Here is a 22177-nt window from a genome sequence, read left to right as displayed (position 1 = left end):
TACAGCTACTCACAAATTTGTGGTAATCTACTCTCTAAGCTGGATGCACTATAGGTCGTTACAATAGATGGGCCAGGAACGAGGCTAGAGATGGCGACACTGATAACTCACAAAGAGGTAGTCTGCCCCTGAACGCCTGGCCGCCTCCAGACCTTCCTGTCTCAGCAGGGCAACATGGACGAACCTCTCGTCATGCTCCTCGAAAGGGTCAAGGTTCGGATACAGCCAGGGGGTTGGGCCAACACGTAGCGATTCAACTCCCCAATCGTGCACACCATCTGCACAGTGGGGGAGTAAGTGGATATAAATGAAGTGATGTCACCCGTACACAGTGATACATAGCTCAAGTTGTGTAGTGAAAGCAAAGGCAAGAATAGCTGAAATCATAACAACACGTACTGTCTATCTAAGACATTAATGTAAGTGGGTCAGCCCCAGTCAATTAGCCAACTCACAGTGCAGTTGTACTTTGCACTATCGGTCCAAAAGTGTTTGGCAGAGAACTTTTTCCTAATGACGAGAGTGGCTCCTGTGTAGATCATAGGCCCTCCACTGTGTGCGAGGCCGTGGGAATGGTAGAGGGGCAGGACAGAGTACACACAGTCACTGTCAGTCACTCCTCCGGCAATCACAAAGAAAGTAGGAGAACGAAACAATCTGTGAGAGAGAGGGACGGGATTAGTACACTCTGATACTCAAGGTGTGTGTGTGTGAGGTACCTAGTGGTGGGGTAGCTGAGATAATAAGGTACAATTCTGTACACAATAATAACAGACTAAAATGATAAAATCCACAGATATATGCAGCTAGCTAGCTAGATGGTCGTTGAAAGGTACGTGACTTAGAAGATCTGACGCCTCTCAGATCCAGACACATGAGAGTAGTGACAATGATATCTTAGCCAGCTGATGGAGGTATCTATTGTAGGGTGGGAGGGTACTCACACTTACCATGAACTGTGTTGCCTATACAGTAGGTCTTTAGATTCTCCATTCGCCATGGTCCAAGACACATCATGCGGTAAAGATCATTAAGCCTCTGAAATACACCGTGGTTACTGAATACCTAGATTGTTGTTGATTCTCAGTCACATCTTGAGGTAGGTTGCCATCACAATCTGCAATGTCTGTTCTTGCTTTGGCCACTTGCAGTAGATAAGAGATGACAGCATGATGATCACATGACACAGCTGTAGAGGAAATACAATCAATCAACCAAAATTCCTTCTGAAATTATAATTATGTAAGTACAAAATTAAATTTACCGGAAGAGGACCCGGTGGATTACACATTCCCCCTCCCCACTAAACCATGTGTGATTACCATTCTGCTTTCCCAGTGAAGTGACACCATCCATCTGGTCTCTGGTTACAGCAGTCTCCTTCATTAGCCTGTATGCATGGAAGCAAAACAGTTAGAGAGTTGTGCATGTGTTGTACCAAAACAGAAGATGACAAATCTGACATCTTCGGGTGCAACAGTATGGTAATCACTGATCTAATTTAACACAATAGATACCGTACAGCGGGAAAATTTCGTGACTATGTGGTACAGCAAAGAAAGTAGAGCTAAAAAGAAAGGGGGATCCGTATTACTAGAATATTTTGTTGGCCTTTACAAATGAACATACCCTTTGCTAACTATTGCATTCTGGCAAAGATAGTGTGTATTTACTTAGGTTTTGCGATTTTATTGTTGCGAATTGATAAACCCTCGCCAAGTTCGCATAATTATGTTTGATGCTCGCAAAACCTTAGTGATACAGAGAGTGTCTAGTGGGCAAGTAGTGGCTTACCAAGGTTGTCCAGCTTAAAGTGCAGGCAGGGTGGTCCAGGCTCTCATAGTCCTCTGGTTTGACCATGAACCCCAACACCTCGGTGTTCAGAATGTGCATAGGCAGATCTACAGTGGAGGGAAGGGGACAATTCAAACTTGTTCTACATGTACATACATGTACCATAATAAAGTGCATAGGTCAGCAAATAATGTATTCAGTGCAAAGCTAAATGTAAATCTCTTTTGATTGGAACCTTTCTAAGAAATTGTGCTGATATTAATGTGTAGGTGAATGACCAAGCTACAACATACTCAAAAATTTTTCCATGGAAACATAAGGTGGTGGGTTTGTGGTGATTAATAGAACAACAACAAATGTTATAGTGATTGATAAAGCGGCATTGGTTTGTGGTTTGCAGCTGCTGATGTCATCAAAACAGTAGAAAATAGTAATTATGTAGCTTTTCAGTGTTATCTCAACAATGGGATATAGGATGTTCTTGGTATCAAAATGTAGCCCATTTATCTGTTAACTTACTACAGAAATTTTAAAGCTAAGCTATTAATTTGTCAGAAGTTATTACTCTAACCAAAAGTGTACCTGAAAACCAGTAAATCATGAATTATAAACACTATGAACATAATGTAACACCCATAAAGGGATGGTCAGGATACCTAAACCATTGAACAATTATGTGATGAAGTCTAGGACCTTAGCTGTACAAGATTACTGTTTTCATGGTCATTCACCTACACATTGGTATCAACACCATTTCTTAGAAATGTTCCGATCAAAAGATATTTACATTTAAGTACAGCTACTCACAAATTTGTGGTAATCTACTCTCTAAGCTGGATGCACTATAGGTCGTTACAATAGATGGGCCGGGAACGAGGCTAGAGATGGCGACACTGATAACTCACAAAGAGGTAGTCTGCCCCTAAACGCCTGGCCCCCTCCAGACCTTCCTGTCTCAGCTGGGCAACATGGACGAACCTCTCGTCATGCTCCTCGAAGGGGTTAAGGTTCGGATACAGCCAGGGGGTTGGACCAACACATAGCGATTCAACTCCCCAATCGTGCACACCATCTGCACAGTGGGGGAGTAAGTGGATATAAATGAAGTGATGTCACCCGTACACAATGATACATAGCTCAAGTTGTGTAGTGAAAGCAAAGGCAAGAATAGTTGAAAGCATAACAACACGTACTGTCTATCTAAGACATTAATGTAAGTGGGTCAGCCCCAGTCAATTAGCCAACTCACAGTGCATTTGTACTTTGCACTATCGGTCCAAAATGTGTTTGGCAGAGAACTTTTTCCTAATGACGAGAGTGGCTCCTGTGTAGATCATAGGCCCTCCACTGTGTGCGAGGCCGTGGGAATGGTAGAGGGGCAGGACAGAGTACACACAGTCACTGTCAGTCACTCCTCCGGCAATCCCAAAAGGTCTTTAGATTCTCCATTCGCCATGGTCCAAGACACATCATGCAAGTCCTCTGATGCAAGTCCTTGAATTTAGTATTTATGTGTCTGATTTGGTAAAGATCATTAAGCCTCTGAAATACACCGCGGTTACTGAATACGAATTATTTGGGCATGCGCAGTAGGAATATGTGTCATATGACCAATGAACACAAAGAAATACTCCCCTTTTTCTGCAAAAGTCCAAAATGGCTGCAAGAAGTGACCTTGATGCTCTGGTGGTCCAGGTGGAAGGATTGGGTCTAGAGGAGAACCAAGCTGGCTCAGGGGCTTATGGCTGTGTCTTTAGAGTGACGGTGAATGGAAGAGACTGCATTGCTAAGAAGGTACACCACCTATTGCTCCAAGAGGAATCCCTTGGACAGAGGGAGAGGATTTTAACAAATTTCCGTCATGAGTGTCATATTCTGAGCGGTCTGGATCACCCCAACATAGTCGGTTTCGTTGGAGTCCATTACGGCCGCGATAAGAACGACATCAGTCTAATAATGGAGAGGCTTCATTCCGACTTGGCCAAATTCCTTAAAACCCATCGAGACATGAATATCGCCACTAGAATCCATATCCTGTATGATGTATCCAAGGGCCTTCACTATCTCCACTCTTTGACCCCTCCCCTCATCCATCGTGACCTCACTGCTCCCAACATCCTGCTCACTGAGGACCTCACTGCCAAGATCGGAGACCTGGGTGTCTCCAGGTACGTATTTTTTTGCAACAAAGGATTTTTTAAATGAGTTCGATACATGTGGGAAAATAAAGGCAGACATGTAAAACCTAATATTCATTTGCAGGTATGTTGATCTGGAGAGATTGACTCATGTTCTGACAAATATCCCGGGAAATCCAAGCTATATGCCTCCCGAGTGTCATGTGGAGCCGCCCATCTACACTACCAAGCTGGACATCTTCTCATTCGGTCATCTCATCATTCACACTGTTATCGGTGACTTCCCTAAAGTCTCTTACTTTACTCCTGAGGTTATCAAGCACGTGGATGATGGGAATATGGAGCTCATGCGTCGAAGCACTGCTGTTCATGGTGACAAAATGGGGGAGAAACACGCTCTTTATCCTCTTGTTGTTAGCTGCCTCCATGACCGACCTCAACAGAGACCATCAGTTGACGAAGTGATTGTCTCACTCAGAAAGCTGTGTCTACAGCACCCCAGGATGGTACGTGAGTGAGTGGGTGGAGGTATCAAATGTGCATTGTCAGCTTATATAGTGTTAGTGTCGACTGTATGCTGGTACTTCTGTGTGGGTGGCTATAGAATCTTGAACAGTATATAACATGTACATACAATTTGTGTCATTCCGTCTTTTGGGTGTGTTTACTGAGAGTGTATTTTCTCCCAGGAATTTTTGGAGGCTTGTAAGACTGGTGATGTGGGTGTGGTTCTGGAGCTACTGGAGTGTGGGGCTGATCCCAACCAGGCAGACAAGGTGAGGGAATACTGTCTACAGTGCCAATATGTCCGTTGGTTGATGATATTGTCTCTACAGAATGGTTGGACTGCTCTTTACTGGGCCAGTAGGAATGGACATGATGAGATAGTGAGGGTCCTCTTAGCAGCCAAGGTTACAGTCAACACTCAGACCAATGTTGGTTTTGTTGTACAAATACATTTCCCACAACATGCTGTTTACATTGTTTTCCTCCTATGTACAGTCGGGAGCGACTCCTCTTTGGGCAGCCAGTTTCTATGGTCACCAGAAATGTATGGAGCTCCTAATCGATGCTGGGGCCTATGTTGATGTACCCAAAGAGGTGAGTGTAAGTAGCTATATACACATAGCCTCGATTCCAGGCCAATTAAAGTATGGCCTGGTACTTATTGCATGGTGATAGTGAGCATGTGATAGTTTATTCTCCAGAATCTGGGGATCCCCTCTTTTCTTTCTTTCTATCTATGTACATCAGCTTAGCTCTCTATTGCGTTGTTCCAGAAGGCTTTCACACTAGTCTGATGCCAAAATAGGTTCTCATCCACCTCTATGACGGCTGTATGGTCAGGATATCTTAGCTTGGATCTGTACAGGCTATGGGAAGTGTATGGTGCCTCTTGACTGCTTCTTGCGAAGACAACCTGGCTATAGGACCATCGTAGACGTAGATGTAGATGAGAGCCTCCAAACTAGTGTTCAAGCCTTCTAAGCAATAAATACAGCTTCACGGAACTCAGTATGGAGATAAAATATTACGGATCTTAGTAAAGGGACTAAATTATGGGTACTAAGGTTTTACATTCGTAGTACGATTACCCATATTCTGAAGGTACCAGGCTGTATTTTAATGCGAACTGGAATCGAGGCTACTATACACACATCTCAGAGGCCACTAGCCACAGAGCCTCCCCATGTTCTGTTGACCTGGTCCATTAGACACCAGAGCTAGTCATGTTTGTGTAGAGAGCACTGGTAGTTGGTGTACCGAGGTACGACACGCATCTCGTGATCTCTCTTTTAATTGCATTCCAATGTAATGCACAATAACTTTGACTAAGGCTCAAGGGTAGTATAGTTTAGACCTAGATCTAACTGTTTCCGTCACTGAACCTGTAAACGTCATCACAATGGAATATTCAATTAAAAAACAATGTCGTACCTCCTCTGCCCTGACATCAGAGGAGGTACGACTAGCGTGCCTCAATTAGGCTAATTGCTTCTGCAATACCGTTGAGCGTGGGTGTAACCACGCCTCGATTATCCACCCACGCTCAACGGTATTGCAGAGGCAATTAGCCTAATCGAGGCACACATGTCGTACCCTGATATTAGTGTAGATAGTCATGTGATATTGTATGAGTGATATTGTGTAATGAGTGGATCTGTACTATCTTGATTCTGTACAGACTGGAACCACAGCGTTGTGGGTAGCTGCTCAGAATGGTCATGTGAGGGCAGTGGAATTATTGATTGCTGCCAAGGCTGGAGTTGACATTCAAAATAAGGTGAGATTTACTAGAGTAGTGGATTGAGTAGTGGATTAGCTGGTCCAGTTGCGGGTTAGTGTAAAAGCTGGAATGCGGAATGGAACGGAATATGGAATGGCTAAAAAGAGAGCTGCTGATGGTGCTCTGTATTTTTTTAGTGTAGTATGACTTAAATACTTGTAAAAAGTGCTACAGAATCCTTTTATAGACACAAAGCTAATTTTAGAAGACTATTATGTAAAAAAGTAGACTGAGTATAATTATAGTAGCAACATTGAACATTACAAATACACATAATTATACGTGTCTATAGACTTAGCGAAGTAATTATGTTGTGCCCAAAGTAAGGTGGAGTGTGAAGTCTATAGCTATACAGGACACTCCAAAGCTATACCTTTCTTCTATCTGCATGCCTGCAAAGTTTTGACCCTCGGTGAAACTTTAAACGATTTGTGTGTGTTGAAGAGACACACTGACCAAGCCTTTTGCCATTTCCACACACATTGGGTTGTGGAGTCAGCAAATTCCACATTTATACTCTCAACAATGAAACTGTTATCTCAATATCTACCACTGTGCAACAGTGTGTGTAAGTTGTTGATCCTCTTTCCAATAACAGGTGTCATGTGATGATTACAGCCAGCTACATGTTCTGTTCCATATCTGCATTCCAGCTTTTACACTAACCCTCCAGTTGCTGTTATACATAATTATAATTATGGTTTATGGTCTATATAACACAGGACAACCAGACAACTCTGTATGCATGTAGCCAGTAACAACAGCATCGTGATCTCTCTTTTAATTGCATTCCAATCTTTTTTACATTGGTTTTCAGTGTAGTGTGTTCCCTACAATAACTATGTTATTCTGTGACTAAGGCTCAAGGGTAGTATAGTTTAGACATAGATCTAACTGTTTCCGTCGCTGAACCCCAGTGAACCCTATTCAGTTAGGAGATATGCTTGCTACAAATGTTGAGAGCACTGCACCTTTCATATACATCTGGACAAGTTCTAACCAGGACTTCAGCTGGAGAAACACTATAGCTAGCCATAGAGACCTTGAGCAACGTACAGAGCTAGCTAAACAGCTAGTTACAAGCGTTCTACAGGCCTATAGAGTTTGTCGTGACAAGGTCGCGGTTAAGGTTATAGTATACTAATTGCTCATGAATGATTCATAAGATATTTATTTCTCATCACAACGTTATTTTTGTAATTTGCAACGATTATCAATGGAAAGAGAACATGGAACAATGCTAGCTACAATAATAACTCAGAGTTTATATGTCTTGTAATCCAATGAAGTGGTCTGAGGTCAGCTGGAAAAACTGAGTATTTTGTCGTCAAATTTTGTTGACTGCATAGCTTCTAGGTTGTCTTTCTGACCAGTATTCGATGCCTGAAGACTTACTGGAGGGCGACTCAGAGAGATCTTGTTCATAGAGACCTTACAGCAAAAAATATATCCTTGTTACTACTCTACAGTCGCTATATTAGCCTACAAAAACAGCTAGAAAAATGGCCGTAACTTTGTTGTAACTTACTCTCTTGGGAAAAACTCTTCGAGTCACTCTGCCCCTTTATTCGTATAATAAGAAACAGCAGAGTATACGGTAAGGAGGGGTTTCCTGGTGCCTGGAATTAACGCAGAGTAACCATTGCCAGATGAGAGCCATTTTACTAGCTGAACTACATTGAACACCCACGCAGATTTGAGCGTGGGTGGAACAGTATACCGTAACCTTAACTACCAGCTAAACAAACGTCATCACAAATGAAGATTCAATTAAATAAGTGTCGTACCTCCTCTGCCCTGACATTAGTGTAGATAGTCATGTGATATTGTATGAGTGATATTGTGTAATGAGTGGATCTGTACTATCTTGACTCTGTACAGGATGGAGGCACAGCATTGTACATGGCCAGTCAGGAGGGTCACTTTGGAGTTGTTAGAATGTTGTTGGAGGCCAAGGCTGACGTTCACAACAAGACTAATGTGAGTCACGCTGCATGGTGGTGTTTGTGTACTCTGCTGATTCCATGGTTGAGTGTGTGTACTGTCACCTCTGTGTTAGCCTCGTTCCTAGGCCGCTTTTTTCGAAGGGGGAAAAGGCGTGGTGTCCATTGCTTGGGTGTTAGTGCGCATGGTAATCGTGCACTAATGTAAAACTTTTGCAAACTAGTCCGTTTACTAGGAATATGTTCCGTAATACGTACTTCCATACTGAAGCTATGGCTTATGCCCTCTATTGCGTTGTCCAAGAAAGCTGGTACACTTAGTCTGAGGCCAGTAGTCTCTAGTTCTACGATGGTCGTATAGTTGTCTTCTCAAGCAGCAGTTAGAAGTACCATAGGAAGCATGCACAAAGACTTGCTATAGCCAGTTCTTCCAAGCTCAGACATTCCGACCATACGACTGTCGTGAAGTAGGCGAGAGCCTCTTCTGGCTTCAGACTAGTGTGCAAGCCTTCTTGATCAACACAATAGAAGCACAGCATGGTAGATAGGGGGAAAAGAAGGGGATTCCCCATATTTTACAGCATAACTAAGCGCATGTGCACTATCAGTAGACACCAGGCCGCATTTTCCTCCCTTCCATTCCATACAAAAGAATTGGCCTGGGAACGAGGCTACCTTTGTGTATGAGTGGACTGAGTAGTGGAGAGTGTACAATTAGCTGGTCCAGTTGCTGTGATATATAATTATATGGTTTATGGTCTATAACAGAACAACCAGACAGCTCTGTTTATAGCCAGTATGAATGGACATGATGAGATAGTGAGGGTCCTCTTAGCAGCCAAGGCTACAGTCAACACTCAGACCAAGGTTGGTTTTGTTGTAAAAACACATTTCCTACAACATATGCTGTTTACATTGTTTTCCTCCTATGTACAGTTGGGAGAGACCCCTCTTTGGACAGCCAGTTTCCATGGTCACCAGAAATGTATGGAGCTCCTAATCGATGCTGGGGCCAATGTTGATGTACCCGAAGAGGTGAGTGTAAGTAGCTGTACACACATCTCAGAGGCCACTAGCCACAGAGCCTCCTCATGTTCTGTTGACCTGGTCCATTAGACACCAGAGCTAGTCATGTTTGTGTAGAGAGCACTGGTAGTTGGTGTACCGAGGTACGACACGCATCTCGTTATCTTTCTTTAATTAAGGCTCGGTGCGCATGCGCAAGCGAGGTATACGGTAGTGTGTGTGTGTGTGTGTGTGTGTGTGTGTGTGTGTGTGTGTGTGTGTGTGTGTGTGTGTAGACTATTTCAGCTGCAAAATAAAGCTTCGTTCTCGAGTTATGCTTTAGTTTTGCTTATTTGGAATGCCATTACAGCTTTTCCAGAAGAGCACATAGCAAAGCTTGTTTACCGAGTGTTACTACTCTACTTATAGTAGTTAGCTCTGCACTAGAACACTAGCTATTTGTAGCTGCAAGCGTGAGAAGAGAGCTACAAGGCTCTACTGATGGCAGCCATTAATTTTAGACTTGAACTTTTGGTATCGATCGTTTTTAACAACAATCATGGTCGATCATTACCCACTATTTGAGTTTCCCTGCGATTGCATGCAGCAAAATTAAAAATGTTCATCATGATATAAATTATAATCAATGTGTGTATAAAAGCTAGCTATTAGTAGCTTTATGTTATGTAGCTTTGGCACCTCCACCTGCGGTGCTTTCATTTATTCGGTTTTCAATGTAGTGTGTTCCCCACAATAACTCTGTTATTCTGTGACTAAGGCTCAAGGGTAGTATAGTTTAGGCATAGATCCGTCGCTGAACCCGTAAACGTCATCACAATGGAATATTCAATTAAAAAACAATGTCGTACCTCCTCTGCCCTGACATTAGTGTAGATAGTCATGTGATATTGTATGAGTGATATTGTGTAATGAGTGGATCTGTACTATATCTTGACTGTTGTTAGTTTTGTTGTACACATTTCCCACAACATGCTGTTTACATTGTTTTCCTCTTATGTACAGGAGGGAGAGACTCCTCTTTGGACAGCCAGTTTCCATGGTCACCAGAAATGTATGGAGCTTCTAATCGATGCTGGGGTCAATGTTGATGTACCCAAAGAGGTGAGTGTAAGTAGCTGTACACACATCTCAGAGGCCACTAGCCACAGAGCCTCCCCATGTTCTGTTGACCTGGTCCATTACACACCAGAGCTAGTCATGTTTGTGTAGAGAGCACTGGTAGTTGGTGTACCGAGGTACGACACGCATCTCGTGATCTCTCTTTTACAATGTAATAACTTTGACAAAGAATCAAGGGTAGTATAGTTTAGACCTAGATCTAACTGTTTCCGTCACTGAACCTCAGCTTCTATAAAATAAGGCCTGCTACTGACTGCTTGCGCATGGATATTTTTCGTGTAAAATTCCTATTTTATCAGTGAAAATATCCTGACAAAGAATACAAATTCTTATTGAAAGTCATACACAGAGCTATATATAGCTAGCTAGCTAGAGACAGAGCTATAGGCTTGTTGTACAGCTATTTTCTTTCAGTAGCAGTAGTATAGTAGACTTTCATCGAAGTTAGTATTAGATTGGCGTGGCCTGTCCATATAGGCTATTGTCAGCCTTCACTCCGTTCAGACGATTGTCATCCACACTGTTGCTAGTTATGAGTCTTTTGTTAACATAGCAGGCTAAGGGTAGCTATCCGAATGCTATCTGATGGGCTAGAAACCTTCAATCAAACTTTCTATACCGTATAGCGCGCGGATTTCGTGGGTTAGCAATCCTACACAAAAATTAAGTGGACGAAAATTGTTAGAATTATCTGCTATAACAAAGATTAAAATTAAAGGCGTGTCTTCCGATAAGCACAAACATTGTGCAACGAAATGGTTTTAGAGGCCATTCCACGAAATATAAGTGCCTGGGAACATTTTGCGCTTACGATATGTGACATCATTGTTTTACTGAGCATACACGTTGTTATCCTGTGTTAGCCGGTATCTGTCTCTCAGAGGAAGTGCGGCCTGGGATCGAGGCTAGTGTATCCCCTGACATTAGTGTAGATAGTCATGTGATATTGTATAATGAGTGGGTCTGTGGTGAGTGATGGTCAGAAGAGGAATAGCGTCGCTTTCTTAAGGGGATTATGAAAATTAATATTTTTGTTCTGGGTTCTTGACCTTAATTTGCTGCATATAGCAGCTAACGCTTCTGTTTAATCGTTTATTTGCCTGCTTGAAAAGCTTATTATCTAGATCTATCCACGCAACAAACACCAGTACATCAAAATGCATACCCTAGTCACAGAAGGTTAAGTTTCTGGTTTCAAATAAAAGGTCAAAGGTTGCAATTAAGTCCTCTCAAGTTAGTTTGTCTGGATCAGCTGATTTCTGTTGTATTAATTGGTGATGTATAAACTCAGGGGCGCGAGGGTGAACTCACTTTTACATCTATAGCCGGTATTTTAATAAATGACCTTTTGACCCTCGCACTCCTCTGAATAATGGTTCACCTGCTCACACTATCTTGACTCTGTACAGGATGGAGCCACTGCGTTGTTTGCAGCTGCTCAGAATGGTCATGTGAGGGCAGTGGAATTATTAATTGCTGCAGAGGCTCAAGTTGACATTCAAGCGAAGGTGAGATTTACTATTATTTTGTCTGTTAGTAATTATTTGGATCTGTACACAGAACGGAGCCACAGCATTGCACATGGCCAGTCTGAATGGTCGTTGTGGAGTTGTTAGAATGTTGTTGGAGGCCAAAGCTGACGTTAAAATCAAAACTAATGTGAGTCACGCTGCATGATTGTATATAATTATGATACTGTATATCACCATGGCAACATTAAATCCAGTGGTTTTGTGATAAATTCCTTATTTCCCTTCATCACTAACTGCTCACATACCCACTATACAGAACGGACGTACTGCCTATGATGTGGCTAGTAGGAATGGACACACTCAAGTGTGTGAACTACTACACTGACTCTGTACCTTATTAACTGTACTGTTACCATGGCAGCTAGCCTCTGATAGATACGTTGATTGCAAATTTATACACTACATCATTTTGTCTTATAATTAATTTTTTTTTCTATATACGGTTTCTCATGTATTTGACCAAGTTACATTCTGATCATGTAAAACTTGAAAGTTAATTGGTCAATAATGGGAAATGTGCAAAATTAATAACCTGAAACTAGATTGAATTGTTTGTCTAAAGGTGCGGCCTGGAATCGAGGCTATATAATTATATAGGTGCTTGATTCTCAATCACATCTTGAGATAGGAATCCCACTTGTAGTAGATAAGAGATGACAGCATGATGATCACATGACACAGCTGTAGAGGAAATACAATCACGAATATAATTATAAGGAATTCAAAAAAAGACAATAATTATTACCGCAAATAAATCTAATAACCAGCTCAACTTCTACAGCTATAGGGTATAATATGTTTCCTCGATCACTATCATTAATGCAAATACAAAAAGATCTCCAAGGTTACCATAGATACACAGCCAAACTGACTTCCCTCACTATTCAGTAGAGGGAGCATTGGACTCAAACAAAGATCTACAAACAGACAGCTAGCTTCAACATGTATTAACACACAAGCACCCTCTGTAAAGGAATACTCCATCTCTCACCATAATGAAGAGGTGTCTGATTGTCTGTGTCCTCAATATTAACATCTGCTCCCCTCTTCACTTCACAAGTAGTTTCACTGTTCAGGTTGCCACGGTCACAGGCCCAGTGAAGAAGACCCACTGATCCCCTGTATCATGAAATGCATCTCTATATACAACAATCTAGCGTTAATTTGTTGTAAGTTGGACAATCCAAACTAGCATGGTTATAGTTCAAGGAAATTAGACAGCAATTTTCTTACTTCTAGACTACTGTCAGCTGATTATAAGGTGTGCCTTATTTATGGTGTTGCACTGAACTACTTGTAAGCAAAGATTGGACTAACGAGATACGGACATTGCGTATAATAATAGACTGTATATCTCCAGAGCTCTCACATGAGGTCCCAGTTTGGTGTGATCCGATTGGACTCTTCCAGCACTCTAGTTAGGTCATGTCGGAAGTAGCTAGGGCTCAAACACGACATCATCCTCCAGAATCAGGATTTGATCCAGACCCTCCGTCATCATCTGGGGGGCAAGAGAGGTACAGTAAGACGTGTCTATACTGGTCACCCTTGGACAGACCAACAGTGGCTATTATAACAAGATGCTCAGTAGAGCATTCATCCGTGCGTTGACATAACGGACACGCAATCAACTTTTTACCATAATGACTTTAACATTATGGGGATTCTACAAAGCAACGATTGGATCGATTAGAAAACAGTGTTTTTTGTCGCCTTCGAAGACAAGTAGTTTATTATTCTTCAACCACCGCCTCATTGGCAGTTAAAGCAGTTCATGAAAGTGTCTAGTTCACTCAAACAGCTAATGTTTGTGTCCGCACACAGGAGACTTAGGAGCACATTAACCTGGCTGTACTATTATAGAGGGTGACCACATTAGACAGGTTTCACACAGTTACAAGTGCCCACAATGCAACAGGTAGCAATACTTTCTGTACACATCAACAAGTGTCCACTAACGCCCACTCACCTGCTGCCATATCGTGTGGAGACTAAGGAAACAGCCGACCTCTCCAAAGGTCATAGGTCGTTCTCTCCAAGGGTCCTTCCAGCCAGGTAGGTACTTGATACCCATACTGTCCAGGTAGCTCTGATTCAACTGTCTGTAGTGGCCAAAGATAAAATAAACAAAAGAGGTTCTTTTAAATATGAGTTCCCCGCCACATCCTTGTGTATCAATTAGTGTGTATTGTCTCCTCCCCCATCCCTCTGTATTGTACAGCCAGTTATGTCTCCCCTCACACACAGTGAACCTATACTCTACACCATGCAGTACATCTCAAGACTACCCTCTCTCAATGACAATTTGGGGTTGGACGTGATAAGCCACTATCTAAAACCTTACTCCATACGATGTATACTTATTAATTTTCTCTCACCTTCCATTGACAGCATCAAAGAGGGTGTAGTTGAAGTTGAGCTTGTCCAGGCTTAAAATCATCCGGTTCCTTCTTTCTGGCCTCCGTACTAGCCCAATCATGAACACCTACCAAATATTGTTTGGAAATTATCAGTGAACTTTTATGATTTCCGTACACATACAACATAACTGTAATAGTAGAGACAGCTTACCGCGTCCAACCCCAAGTTGTTCTTGACAGGGGGTGGTCTGGAGATGTACTGACTGTACAGTATAGGGGGGTGGTCCACTGTGGGGGGGAGACAATACGCGCACTAATGCAGTATAGGGGGGTGGTCCACTGTGTGGAGGGAGACAACACGCACACTAATGCAGTATAGGGGGGTGGTCCACTGTGTGGAGGGAGACAACACGCACACTAATGCAGTATAGGGGGGTGGTCTACTGTGTGGGGGGAGACAACACACACACTAATGCAGTATAGGGGGTGGTCCACTGTGTGGGGGGAGACAACACGCACACTAATGCAGTATAGGGGGGTGGTCTACTGTGTGGGGGGAGACCACACACACTAGTGCAGTATAGGGGGGTGGTCCACTGTGTGGGGGGAGACAACACACACACTAATGCAGTATAGGGGGTGGTCCACTGTGTGGGGGGAGACAACACGCACACTAATGCAGTATAGGGGGGTGGTCCACTGTGTGGGGGGAGACAACACGCACACTAATGCAGTATAGGGGGGTGGTCCACTGTGTGGGGGGAGACAACACGCACACTAATGCAGTATAGGGGGTGGTCCACTGTGTGGGGGGAGACAACACGCACACTAATGCAGTATAGGGGGGTGGTCCACTGTGTGGGGGGAGACAACACGCACACTAATGCAGTATAGGGGGGTGGTCCACTGTGTGGGGGGAGACAACACGCACACTAATGCAGTATAGGGGGGTGGTCCACTGTGTGGGGGGAGACAACACGCACACTAATGCAGTATAGGGGGGTGGTCCACTGTGTGGGGGGAGACAATACACACACTAGTGCAGTATAGGGGGGGTGGTCTACTGTGTGGGGGGAGACAACACGCACACTAATGCAGTATAGGGGGGTGGTCCACTGTGTGGGGGGAGACAACACGCACACTAATGCAGTATAGGGGGGTGGTCCACCGTGTGGGGGGAGACAACACACACACTAATGCAGTATAGGGGGGTGGTCCACCGTGTGGGGGGAGACAACACGCACACTAATGCAGTATAGGGGGGTGGTCCACTGTGTGGGGGGAGACAACACGCACACTAATGCAGTATAGGGGGGTGGTCCACTGTGTGGGGGGAGACAACACACACACTAATGCAGTATAGGGGGTGGTCCACCGTGTGGGGGGAGACAACACGCACACTAATGCAGTATAGGGGGGTGGTCCACTGTGTGGGGGGAGACAATACACACACTAATGCAGTATAGGGGGGTGGTCCACTGTGTGGGGGGAGACAATACACACACTAATGCAGTATAGGGGGGTGGTCCACTGTGTGGGGGGAGACAACACACACACTAATGCAGTATAGGGGGGTGGTCCACTGTGTGGGGGGAGACAATACACACACTAATGCAGTATAGGGGGGTGGTCCACTGTGTGGGGGGAGACAATACACACACTAATGCAGTATAGGGGGGTGGTCCACTGTGTGGGGGGAGACAATACACACACTAATGCAGTATAGGGGGGTGGTCCACTGTGTGGGGGGAGACAACACACACACTAATGCAGTATAGGGGGGTGGTCCACTGTGTGGGGGGAGACAACACACACACTAATGCAGTATAGGGGGGTGGTCCACTGTGTGGGGGGAGACAATACACACACTAATGCAGTATAGGGGGGTGGTCCACTGTGTGGGGGGAGACAATACACACACTAATGCAGTATAGGGGGGTGGTCCACTGTGTGGGGGGAGACAATACGCACACTAATGCAGTATAGGGGGGTGGTCCACTGTGTGGGGGGAGACAACACGCACACTAATGCAGTACAGGGGGGTGGTCCACTGTGTGGGGGGAGACAATACGCACACTAATGCAGTATAGGGGGGGTGGTCCACTGTGTGGGGGGAGACAACACGCACACTAATGCAGTATAGGGGGGTGGTCCACCGTGTGGGGGGAGACAACACACACACTAATGCAGTATAGGGGGGTGGTCCACCGTGTGGGGGGAGACAACACGCACACTAATGCAGTATAGGGGGGTGGTCCACCGTGTGGGGGGAGACAACACACACACTAATGCAGTATAGGGGGTGGTCCACCGTGTGGGGGGAGACAACACGCACACTAATGCAGTATAGGGGGGTGGTCCACGGTGTGGGGGGAGACAACACACACACTAATGCAGTATAGGGGGGTGGTCCACTGTGTGGGGGGAGACAATACACACACTAATGCAGTATAGGGGGGTGGTCCACTGTGTGGGGGGAGACAATACGCACACTAATGCAGTATAGGGGGGTGGTCCACTGTGTGGGGGGAGACAATACGCACACTAATGCAGTATAGGGGGGTGGTCCACTGTGTGGGGGGAGACAATACGCACACTAATGCAGTATAGGGGGGTGGTCCACTGTGTGGGGGGAGACAACACACACACTAATGCAGTATAGGGGGGTGGTCCACTGTGTGGGGGGAGACAACACACACACTAATGCAGTATAGGGGGGGTGGTCCACTGTGTGGGGGGAGACAACACGCACACTAATGCAGTATAGGGGGGGTGGTCCACTGTGTGGGGGGAGACAACACACACACTAGTGCAGTATAGGGGGGGTGGTCCACTGTGTGGGGGGAGACAACACGCACACTAATGCAGTATAGGGGGGTGGTCCACTGTGTGGGGGGAGACAACACGCACACTAATGCAGTATAGGGGGTGGTCCACTGTGTGGGGGGAGACAATACACACACTAATGCAGTATACATGTAGGGGGTGGTCCACTGTGTGGGGGGAGACAACACGCACACTAATGCAGTATAGGGAGGTGGTCCACTGTGTGGGGGGAGACAACACGCACACTAATGCAGTATAGGGAGGTGGTCCACTGTGTGGGGGGAGACAACACGCACACTAATGCAGTATAGGGGGGTGGTCCACTGTGTGGGGGGAGACAACACGCACACTAATGCAGTATAGGGGGGTGGTCCACTGTGTGGGGGGAGACAACACGCACACTAGTGCAGTATAGGGGGGTGGTCCACTGTGTGGGGGGAGACAACACACACACTAATGCAGTATAGGGAGGTGGTCCACTGTGTGGGGGGAGACAACACGCACACTAATGCAGTATAGGGGGGTGGTCCACTGTGTGGGGGGAGACAACACACACACTAATGCAGTATAGGGAGGTGGTCCACTGTGTGGGGGGAGACAACACGCACACTAATGCAGTATAGGGGGGTGGTCCACTGTGTGGGGGGAGACAACACACACACTAATGCAGTATAGGGAGGTGGTCCACTGTGTGGGGGGAGACAATACACACACTAGTGCAGTATAGGGGGGTGGTCCACTGTGTGGGGGGAGACAATACACACACTAATGCAGTACAGGGGGGTGGTCCACTGTGTGGGGGGAGACAATACACACACTAGTGCAGTATAGGGGGGTGGTCCACTGTGTGGGGGGAGACAATACACACACTAGTGCAGTATAGGGGGGTGGTCCACTGTGTGGGGGGAGACAACGCACACAAAATGCAGTATAGGGGTGGTCCACTGTGTGGGGGGAGACAATACACACACTAGTGCAGTATAGGGGGGTGGTCCACTGTGTGGGGGGAGACAACACACACACTAATGCAGTATAGGGGGGTGGTCCACTGTGTGGGGGGAGACAACACACACACTAATGCAGTATAGGGGGGTGGTCCACTGTGTGGGGGGAGACAATACACACACTAGTGCAGTATAGGGGGGTGGTCCACTGTGTGGGGGGAGACAATACACACACTAATGCAGTATAGGGGGGTGGTCCACTGTGTGGGGGGAGACAACACATACACTAATGCAGTATAGGGGGTGGTCCACTGTGTGTGGGGAGACAATACACACACTAATGCAGTACAGGGGGGTGGTCCACTGTGTGGGGGGAGACAACACACACACTAGTGCAGTATAGGGGGGTGGTCCACTGTGTGGGGGGAGACAACACATACACTAATGCAGTATAGGGGGGTGGTCCACTGTGTGTGGGGAGACAATACACACACTAATGCAGTACAGGGGGGTGGTCCACTGTGTGGGGGGAGACAACACACACACTAGTGCAGTATAGGGGGGTGGTCCACTGTGTGGGGGGAGACAACACACACACTAATGCAGTATAGGGGGGTGGTCCACTGTGTGGGGGGAGACAATACACACACTAGTGCAGTATAGGGGGGTGGTCCACTGTGTGGGGGGAGACAACACACACACTAGTGCAGTATAGGGGGGTGGTCCACTGTGTGGGGGGAGACAACACACACACTAGTGCAGTATAGGGGGGTGGCCCACTGTCACACACTAATGCAGTACAGGGGGGTGGTCCACTGTGTGGGGGAGACAACACACACACTAATGGAGTACAGGGGGGTGGTCCACTGTGTGGGGAAGAAAACACACACACTAATGGAGTACAGGGGGGTGGTCCACTGTGTGGGGGAGACAACACACACTAATGGATTACAGGGGGGTGGTCCACTGTGTGGGGGGAGACAACACACACACTAATGCAGTATAGGGGGGTGGTCCACTGTGTGGGGGGAGACAAGACACACACTAATGCAGTATAGGGGGTGGTCCACTGTGTGGGGGGAGACAACACACACACTAATGCAGTATAGGGGGGTGGTCCACCGTGTGGGGGGAGAAAACTCACACACTAATGCAGTATAGGGGGGTGGTCCACTGTGTGGGGGGAGACAACACACACACTAATGCAGTATAGGGGGGTGGTCCACTGTGTGGGGGGAGACAACGCGCACACTAATGCAGTATAGGGGGGTGGTCCACTGTGTGGGGGGAGACAACACACACACTAATGCAGTATAGGGGGGTGGTCCACCATGTGGGGGGGAGACAACACACACACTAATGCAGTATAGGGGGGTGGTCCACCGTGTGGGGGGAAGACAACACACACACTAATGCAGTATAGGGGGGTGGTCCACCGTGTGGGGGGAAGACAACACACACACTAATGCAGTATAGGGGGGTGGTCCACCGTGTGGGGGGGAGACAACACACACACTAATGCAGTATAGGGGGGTGGTCCACCGTGTGGGGGGAGACAACACACACACTAATGCAGTATAGGGGGGTGGTCCACCGTGTGGGGGGAGACAATACACACACTAGTGCAGTATAGGGGGGTGGTCCACTGTGTGGGGGGAGACAATACACACACTAGTGCAGTATAGGGGGGTGGTCCACTGTGTGGGGGGAGACAACACACACACTAGTGCAGTATAGGGGGGTGGCCCACTGTCACACACTAATGCAGTACAGGGGGGTGGTCCACTGTGTGGGGGAGACAACACACACACTAATGGAGTACAGGGGGGTGGTCCACTGTGTGGGGAAGAAAACACACACACTAATGGAGTACAGGGGGGTGGTCCACTGTGTGGGGGAGACAACACACACACTAATGGATTACAGGGGGGTGGTCCACTGTGTGGGGGGAGACAACACACACACTAATGCAGTATAGGGGGGTGGTCCACTGTGTGGGAGGAGACAAGACACACACTAATGCAGTATAGGGGGTGGTCCACTGTGTGGGGGGAGACAACACACACACTAATGCAGTATAGGGGGGTGGTCCACTGTGTGGGGGGAGACAAGACACACACTAATGCAGTATAGGGGGTGGTCCACTGTGTGGGGGGAGACAACACACACACTAATGCAGTATAGGGGGGTGGTCTCTTGTGTGGGGGGAGACAACACACACACTAATGCAGTATAGGGGGGTGGTCCACTGTGTGGGGGGAGACAATACACACACTAATGCAGTATAGGGGGGTGGTCCACCGTGTGGGGGGAGACAACACACACACTAATGCAGTATAGGGGGGTGGTCCACCGTGTGGGGGGAAGACAACACACACACTAATGCAGTATAGGGGGGTGGTCCACCGTGTGGGGGGGAGACAACACACACACTAATGCAGTATAGGGGGGTGGTCCACCGTGTGGGGGGAGACAACACACACACTAATGCAGTATAGGGGGGTGGTCCACTGTGTGGGGGGGAGACAACACACACACTAGTGCAGTATAGGGAGCCTATTACTAGAATAATTATTTTGTTGGTGAAAAACCTTAGCAAATGAGCAGACCTTTTGCTAGATCTAACTATCGGGTTCTGGCGAGGATCGTGTGTATTTACTAGTAATAATTTAGGTTTTGCAATTTTATTGTTGAGAATTGATCAACCCTCGGCAAGTTCACATAATCATGTTTAATACTCGCAAAACATTAGTGATACAGAGAGTGTCTAGTGGGCAAGTAGAGGCTTACCAAGGTTGTCCAGCTTAAAGTGGAGGCAGCGTGGTCCAGGCTCTCATAGTCCTCTGGTTTGACCATGAACCCAAACACCTCGGTGTTCAGAATGTGCATGGGCAGATCTACAGTGGAGGGAAGGGGACAATTCAAACTTGTTCTACATGTACATACATGTACCATAATAAAGTGCACAGGTCAGCAAATAATGTATTCAGTGCAAGCCTCGTACATATAGACAAGTTATCCCCTCCCTATGGACTGTACATGCACTGACTTACCTTTGCTGATCCATCAGAATCCGTAGTGTCCTGTTGTTCACCAGAAAGTTGTCACAGTCTAGCCGCTGGATAAACAACAATTGTATAGTTAATCTGAGCTAGATACTGTGGATACCAAAATTGCAATAACTAAAACTGTATCTACTACTGTCTTGGGCAGACTAACAGTGGTTGAAATAAAGAGGTGGCCTGCTAACACAGGTCCAAACACATGCTATGGAGACTTTGGGACTCATTAACCTGGCTGTATTATAGAGGGTGACCTGCTTACAGGGTGACCACTATAGACAGGTTTCACTGTATCATAATGGTACGTCTAGAGATAGCCTAGCTAGGTCGTTACAATAGATGGGCCGGGAACGAGGCTAGAGATGGTCACACTGATAACTCACAAAGAGGTAGTCTGCCCCTGAACGCCTGGCCGCCTCCAGACCTTTCTGTCTCAGCTGGGCAACATGGACGAACCTCTCGTCATGCTCCTCGAAGGGGTCAAGGTTCGGATACAGCCACTCGTCTGATGACTTCAAGTCCACCGATTTGTACAAGAGCTGAACGTTTTCTGCCCACTCAGCAAGTATTGCCGTGGTGTTGTCACCGTTATGGTCTGTTCTGATCCTACAGTGTAGTTAATGATATTCATAGGTGGGTGGGGCTGGTACAAACATAATAGGGTTTTGTTTGCATGCAAGAAACAGAAATAGAAATTCTGCAAACTATTGCATCTGATATAGAGTAACATCTAATTATGATGCATAGTGGCAGGTGCAACTTACCACAATGAAATCCTGTCTTTAGGATAGTCCAAGTTCTCCAGATAACCGAGAAAGTTGGGTAGCATGTGAGCTGAATTTCTAGCCAGAATAGCAAGGAAGACACTTGGCAGATCTTCAGCTGCTTCTAACGAGGAGTCTCCATTGTCCAACATGTATACAGACGGTATGGCAGTCACTAGGAGAGCTATGCACACAGCAAGTGCAATCCAGTGTATCGAGAGACTATTCATAGATGATCCGTGGAGCTGGGAATTTAATGGATATTTCTGACTGGTAATTATTTCACTGCTTCTGGAGCCTTACTCCTTCCTTAATCTACGCTCTCAGAGTCTGTGTGGCAGCCTCGCTTCTTTGATGGAGAACTGTGCTTCTTTATCTTGAC

At 46.2% G+C, this 22177-nt stretch overlaps 3 protein-coding genes across 9 annotated transcripts in view; 1 reads left to right on the top strand and 2 right to left on the bottom strand.

Moving 5' to 3' along the window:
* The window catches only part of LOC135342577 (serine/threonine-protein phosphatase 6 regulatory ankyrin repeat subunit B-like), a 171395-nt gene that overhangs the window by 63719 nt on the left and 85499 nt on the right, over nt 1-22177 (top strand). Inside the window, exons 19-23 of the mRNA XM_064539325.1 lie at nt 6118-6216; nt 8101-8199; nt 8931-9029; nt 9099-9197; nt 10191-10289. Coding sequence (XP_064395395.1) covers nt 6118-6216; nt 8101-8199; nt 8931-9029; nt 9099-9197; nt 10191-10289 — 495 coding nt within the window. The remainder of the gene's footprint in view (nt 1-6117; nt 6217-8100; nt 8200-8930; nt 9030-9098; nt 9198-10190; nt 10290-22177) is intronic.
* LOC135342713 (procollagen galactosyltransferase 1-like) overlaps nt 1-22177 on the bottom strand; it is a 108125-nt gene that overhangs the window by 58304 nt on the left and 27644 nt on the right. For 2 of the 7 annotated variants that reach the window (XM_064539548.1, XM_064539539.1), the window contains exons 1-2: nt 3044-3334; nt 2700-2866 (exon numbers count right to left, since the gene is read on the bottom strand). In XM_064539548.1, the coding sequence (XP_064395618.1) occupies nt 2700-2866; nt 3044-3050 (174 nt within the window). In that variant the 5' untranslated portion in view covers nt 3051-3334. Of the gene's footprint in view, nt 1-111; nt 279-455; nt 658-950; nt 1190-1322; nt 1391-1794; nt 1870-2699; nt 2867-3043; nt 3336-20759; nt 20838-22177 lie in introns of those variants that run through there. The other 5 variants (XM_064539544.1, XM_064539540.1, XM_064539543.1 and 2 more) reach the window with 5 other exon arrangements.
* LOC135342789 (probable inactive glycosyltransferase 25 family member 3) overlaps nt 12304-22177 on the bottom strand; it is a 73422-nt gene continuing 63548 nt past the window's right edge. Inside the window, exons 7-9 of the mRNA XM_064539652.1 lie at nt 13209-13340; nt 12831-12958; nt 12304-12520 (exon numbers count right to left, since the gene is read on the bottom strand). Coding sequence (XP_064395722.1) covers nt 13278-13340 — 63 coding nt within the window. The 3' untranslated portion in view covers nt 12304-12520; nt 12831-12958; nt 13209-13277. The remainder of the gene's footprint in view (nt 12521-12830; nt 12959-13208; nt 13341-22177) is intronic.

This window comes from Halichondria panicea, chromosome 10 (assembly GCF_963675165.1).
Source record: "Halichondria panicea chromosome 10, odHalPani1.1, whole genome shotgun sequence".
Taxonomy (NCBI): Eukaryota; Metazoa; Porifera; class Demospongiae; order Suberitida; family Halichondriidae; genus Halichondria; species Halichondria panicea.
The sequence above is the reverse complement of the archived record's forward strand: the minus strand, read 5'-3'. Positions and strand labels throughout refer to the sequence as shown.